We start from the raw sequence: 6,529 nt of genomic DNA on the forward strand, positions 1-6,529 counted from the left end.
AAGAATCTTAGGACAAGCAGATTTGACAAATTCCAAATGGAACCACCTGCCAGTGTGGGTGCTTAAGGCTGACACCAAGTTAGACTTAAAACCTTACTATTTGAAAAATCATATTCATAAGGCCGGCTCAGGTAAAACTGAAAAAAAAGGTAAATCCTTTAGTTAAGCTGCTATAGGCCTAGACTGCTATGGGAACCACCATGGTGCACTGAGCTCCTTCTTTCCCTCACTCTTTTAAGAAATGCATACACTTACTGTTGAATTAATCACACCCGTTTTAGTATACAGAGATTTTTAAGACAGCAAAAAACAATCTGCAAACTGCGAATTGGGTTCGGCCTTCAAACCCTGCAGTGAAACAGATATGGCAATGTGCTGTCATTCTTCAGTTCATTTACTTATTAAAGATCACTTTATTCATTTATGCTTCCTGTGTCTTGCTCTGCTACTTTCTGCCTCCCCATCTCTCTCTCTCTCCCTCTCTCTTTGTCAGTCTGTCTTTCTCTCTCTCTCCCTCTCTCTGTCTCTCTCTCTACAGCTATATATAGTCTTCTGCATTGCAGATGTCCCAGAGCCCCGCAATTCAGGGGGAGCTGCTGAAGAGTCTCAGCCAAAATTTAGGATTGTTTTTGGCTGCCTGACAACACACACAAAGACGAAGGGTGAAAGCAGGAGTGTGTGTCCGGGGGAGAGTACGACCGTCACAAGGCATGACAGGACAGCACACAGTATAACATCACATACTCAGCACAGCTGAAATCTGTCCAACACATCACACTGCGGCAAGGATGAAGTGCCCCCACAGAACAGAGTTAAGACCACTGCAGTCATAATCTTTGGTGGGTGTGTTTTAATGGTAGGTTTTCTCTGCTATTTCCTCTGCTAGAGAAGTGACTCAGCAGTATAGAAGCAGTAAATGTGTGTGAAGTAGATACAATAAATACGATATTAACTACAATTTAAAAATGTTATTCCAAAACGTGGAACCTGAATTAATTTTAATTATTAATGATCCTAATGTATGTACTTTCAGCTGATTATTCAGCCATTTATTTTAAGAACGTTATTTAGTATATTTATATAGTTATAGACAAATATGTTCTTCAAGGACAACATTTACTCACTCTGAAAATACAACATTCCACTATCCTTGTTAATGCTGTGCTGGCTGTTATACTATAGTTCAGAGCAAACTCTGTACCGTGGAGCTGTACCCTTCCAATAAATGAAGTAAAGTACGCGGGTCCTCTCTCTAAATCTTAACTCACATTCTGAACATAAGTACCTATGTCACTTACCTACACTAACACAGTGGTAAAATCTTATAATAGGACATAAAAACATCAGAAACACCATAGTTAAGGGCAAAAAATATATACAAAAAAATTCATCTCTAAAAGATGAAAAAATGAAATCTCTCAAAAAAGAAAGCGAATGGAGCACAAGCCAATGTATGACCATTAATTTGTTCTCTCTGCTAGCCAAATACTTCCCATTGTTGTATAAAATGCAAGGATGGAACAAGAGTTTTTAAATAAATCTGTACGGGAGATGGGGACGTAACCAGGAAACCCTGTGGGTTGACAGGACACCTGTAATTTATTACGTGTTCCCTGAGACTATAATGGAAGCTATGATTCTGGTGATTCTGTTCTCACCATCAGCAGTGGACTTTTGTTGTTTTTTGATCAGTCTGTTAATAGGCAATGGGAACTAACACTTTTATAAAAGTGTAAATTTTACTAAATTAAATGTTATTTGTTGTTAAAGTGCATCATACTGCTTAAATACTGCCCAAACAGAACAGTTGTACATTTATGTCAGTTCTAAAATGTTGTAAAATGTAAGAAAATGGAACACATTTTTGCCTTGTGTCACAGCACTGCTAACCATCTTTTAATGTCTAAGGAGAGTGAACAGCTGCTATTGAACTGTTGTATTTTGGCTGCAGAGCTGTTTCCTCTCTGCTGCAACAATGGTACGGCATTAAGTATTTATGTATGCTGGCTGCTCAGGGTACAGACACACAAACACAGAGAGAGAGAAAGAGAGAGAGGGAGAAAGAGACAGAGAGAGAGGCAGAGAGAGAGAGAGAGAGAGAGGGGGAAGGGAGGGAGAGAGAGAGAGAGAGAGAGTGGGTATTTGCTGCCCCTTGGTGTTAAAGATACAAATTACAGCATCAGGGGACCACTATGATCAATCCCTCTTCTTTTGTCAAACCTCTGTAATTAAAAAAAAGGTTAGATCCACAGAGATTCTTTCACTTTTGCTAGCAACTGGTAATAAAGAAGCTCGTTAACGTCTCATAGTAACATGATAATTTTCTTAAATAAACAATGTTCTCACATCACCCCCCCCCCCTCAATCCGATTCATTTAATGTTACTGGATCTAAACGTTTGACGTATTAAGCAGAGAGTCAAAAAGAAGCCATCCTGCATACTTCTAATTTTTTTAATATGGTGAGGTACCGTTTAAAATAACAATGAAGCAGTTCTGTTGTTAACCTAAATTAAGCTTGGTTTCATCGTCTGGGTAAAACAGAGCGATAATGGTTATACAAGATGCTGTCCATTGTTGTTGTTGTTTGTTTGTTTGTTTTTTTAATATTTGCTTTTGCGCAATAATTGTATAGCTTACTAGGCTATTGACGTCAGAGACCTGAAGTCAAGTTAGAGAGATCCCAACTATATTTCCGTAAACAGGAACACATTAAAATTAAAAAAGTTTTAAGAACGTTTACAAATGTAATGCTATCGCGAACTAAATGTAACAATTTGGCAATTTTAAGGTAGCTATTTGTTGGTTTGGGCCAAATCTATTTGAGATCAACATTCAAGTCACCCATTAAAGTATGATTAATCACCAACATGAAGAAAAAATGTTTTTCTAGTCTTGTTTGTTTGCTGCGTCGACTGCTGACTTTTACTTTGAAAACCCGGAAGAGCATTCATTGGCGTGAACGAATGACATCACAGTTGAGGGGGTCTTCGAGTGAAAACGGCGTTGCTGTGAAAACAAACCATAATAGGAAAATATTAGCCCGGAATCCGTTCGTCATTTAAAACGGAATTGAAGAACATTTAGTTTGAGGACTATCACAGCTTCTCCGCTACGATGACAGAGCTGAGGCAGCGCGGAGCCAAAGAAAGCGACGCATCCTTACAGCAGCAGCGATCCGAGGACAAGGTAGCGGTTGTGGTCGTTTGGGTCTAATGCTAAGGCTAGTTAGCAGTAGACTGTTATCCAAACGCACCGTACTTATTGAGTTATGTCTGCATATATTTAAATGTTTTCCTCATTGTCCCTTATTTTGTCACGTAAACGGGAAACGCGTTAACAGGAGCGCTAAACAAATCATCATTTAAACATTACAATTTAAGGCGTGTTTGGCTGTCTAGTCACAGTCATACTCGGCCATAGAGACACAGAGACATAAGTCATACTTATGTCTCTGTGTTACATCAGAGACATAAATAATAGACTACATATAATAACTAGGCAGAGACACAAAAGTCAAATAACTTTTTTGTGTTTGCATATCTATATTTTTATTTTAAAGATGGCTTCCCACATATCAACTTGCTTATCAACATCAATGTAGAAGAATTGAAGTTGAACCCCAAAAAATTGTCAAATTATCCTAAATCTATCTATCTACTCTACAGCACCTTCTTGGGTGTACTACTTCTTGTAAATGAACAATGGGTGGGTGAAATAATAAATGTCAATCCATTTGGAAAAATACATAGTCGATTATTTTAAAATAAGACTGCTAACATGATCATCAACACAGTTTATATGAGTGAAGGAAACATTTTCTGGCTTTTAGTTTCTAAAACTGAGGCGCTTGAGAATAGCTGTTTTTTATCATGCTAAAATTTATTACAATCAGTATGTATTTGCAACAGTGATGATGAAAATAGTGCGATTGTCCTGGTCTGGTTCACACTGAAGGTGATCAGAGCGGGTTTTAGAGTAATTTAAATAATGTGATTGCATTTATTTGCTTATTAAGTTCAGTTTCTCATTCAGAATATTTTCTGTTGAATCATTGTGTTAAAATAATATTGTTGTTTTATTTTGTAGTGTTTTCATACTTCCAGGATTCTGTGTACTTTTGGTTAAAGTCGCAAAAGCCCAACCTAATTAGGTATCAGACAAAACTGTGAACAGGTCTTAGGAAACAGATGAACATGATGATGATGTTTGAGTTTTCCATTGGTCTTCCTGAAAGCATGAAAAGGGGAGGGAGGTTCATTCCATAATGAGCTGCTATTTTTAACCAGAGCATTCTGAATGACAGACATTGTCTCCATAGAAACCACTGGCTTCAGATTGAGTCTCTCTTTTAGTATGTGTTTATTCTTGTGCAAACAGCTGCATTCAGCTAGTGAAGTTTGACGTTGACAGTTCAAAGAAGGTTGAAGCCTGGTGCACGGCACATGAAAGATGGACTGTTTCCTTCACTGTCAGTTTGTCCGTTCCTATTCGCAGAAAGAAACCTAAGGTTTTCAAAGCATCGTAAAATGTACTCGTCACATTACCTGATCTGTCTTAACTCTTTAAGTGATATATGCTAATTTTAGATGCGTTGTGGGGTTTCTGTTCACTCAGTAGTGTAGCAGGTTATTTGAAATTAATTTTTTTTTTCACTCTTTAGATTGTACGTCTTACATCACCATATTGGTTTACAACAGTGGTTCTCTACCTTAATAATTACTTAAAATAAATAACATACATTTTAATATTTGGTATGACCTTGTATATCTATTTATACTTATGGACATGATGAAATTGGCTACCATATATAGTAGTTCTAGATGAGACCTTTTTCTGGTGTTACTTCAGCTATCTGTCCAGTTCTTTTTCTACAGCTTTAACCATTTATTAGTTTATAAAAAGTTCCTGTGCTTTGGAACACCACCCCGTTTTGCACGTGTACATACTGTGAAATTCTCTAATTTGGTGAGACAGAAAAGAGAAAATATATTTAGAGCAATAAGGTCTTCATTATGCTCTTAGTCCCTTAATATGGAGAAATATGTGCTATTTGGTAACTTTATAGGCAAGTAAACCCAACGAAGCAGCCAAATGGAACAGTCAAGCACATTCACTGCAAACGACAAAAACAGAAAATTTGCAGCTGTAGTTGAACTGTAGCAGTGAGTCATTGGTACAGCTTTTGTGTGTGTGTATGTGACTAAGGAGGCTTCACAAGACACATATGCAACGATTCTCTGTGCTGTGAATGTAAGGCATAAGCAGTGTGGACCCAGTGTGGTCATCAGCAGAAGAAGTCAGTGGGCTTTTTCTCAGAAATGACAACAACAGACCAACCTCTTTGCTTAAAACAGACGTGACTGTGTTATATCCCCTAATAACAGCTATCGTTTGATTGAGAGTGACCTCCATCAGAGAACAGACGGTTCTGAAGGTTGAACAATATGGTTGTGAATAATTTGGCGCAGTTCCTAGCTTCCCCCTGCCAAATCCTCTGCTGGCGGCCTGACTGCTCTTTATGTAATACCAATAATTTCTCTCTGACACAATCAAGACAAGTTATTTTCAATCCGGGATTAAAATTAGCATTAAATTGTAAATGCACATTTGTGATGTTGTTTGACGATGTAAATGCATATGAACAGTTAATTGTATTTAGTGTTTAGATTTAGATAGTGTTTAGATGGTTTAGATAGATTTGGCTCAGTAATTTTAAGTATTTTAGTTGAAGATGAAGATACTGCTCCTCTGCAGTACCTCATCACTCTCCCATGAGAATAAAATAAACCCCACAGTCTATGTAATGATGAGTATCTCTGTGCACCTCCTTACTCCTGTAGTGACTGTTTGCACAATAAGTGTAATGATAGGTGGCCCTCAGATTCCAACATCCTCGACCTATAGCAGACCTTAGTTACATCGCCATTGCGATACATTTATTAAGAAAGTCTTCTTTTCATCATTCTAATGTACAGCGCTAAACCATATTTTGCATTGAAGCTAGTTAACGAGCAAAGTCGACAAATGTGTCGTCATGCTGCATTATACGTGGAAAACAGCTTTGTTTTAATTCACCGGTTGTATGCCATACATTGAATTGTGGTACATTCGTTTCTTTTTGTTTGTGTTGTTTTGATAGCTTTTTGTCCTTCATTGGCTATCAAGTGTAAGTCAGACTCTTCTGATGTTTTTATGTCTTAGATTATGATGTTACATCTGTGCCAGTGTAGGTGAGTGACACAGGTACTTGTATGTACAGTACGGTGAAAATCGAGTTATGCTGCACTATAGGAAAGGAATTACAATGTAAGTTCTCCAGGGTCAACACCTTCTTCTTCTTCTTTTTCTTTCGGCTTTGTCCCTTTTTTCAGGGGTTGCCACAGCAGATCATTGATTTCCATCTCTCTCTGTTCTCTGTATCTTCTCCTCTGACTCCAACTATCTGCATGTCCTCCCTCACTGCATCCATATATCTCCTCTTTGGCCTTCCTCTTTGTCTCCTACCTGGTAGCTCCATCTCTAACATT

At 37.8% G+C, this 6,529-nt stretch overlaps 1 protein-coding gene across 1 annotated transcript in view; it reads left to right on the forward strand.

The window, feature by feature from the left end:
• The first annotated feature begins 2,952 nt into the window (after positions 1-2,952).
• cds2 (CDP-diacylglycerol synthase (phosphatidate cytidylyltransferase) 2) overlaps positions 2,953-6,529 on the forward strand; it is a 15,882-nt gene continuing 12,305 nt past the window's right edge. The window contains exon 1 of the mRNA XM_008335723.3: positions 2,953-3,188. Coding sequence (XP_008333945.1) covers positions 3,117-3,188 — 72 coding nt within the window. The 5' untranslated portion in view covers positions 2,953-3,116. The remainder of the gene's footprint in view (positions 3,189-6,529) is intronic.

The sequence above is a fragment of the Cynoglossus semilaevis genome, chromosome Z (assembly GCF_000523025.1).
Source record: "Cynoglossus semilaevis isolate Cse_v1.0 chromosome Z, Cse_v1.0, whole genome shotgun sequence".
Classification (NCBI taxonomy): Eukaryota; Metazoa; Chordata; class Actinopteri; order Pleuronectiformes; family Cynoglossidae; genus Cynoglossus; species Cynoglossus semilaevis.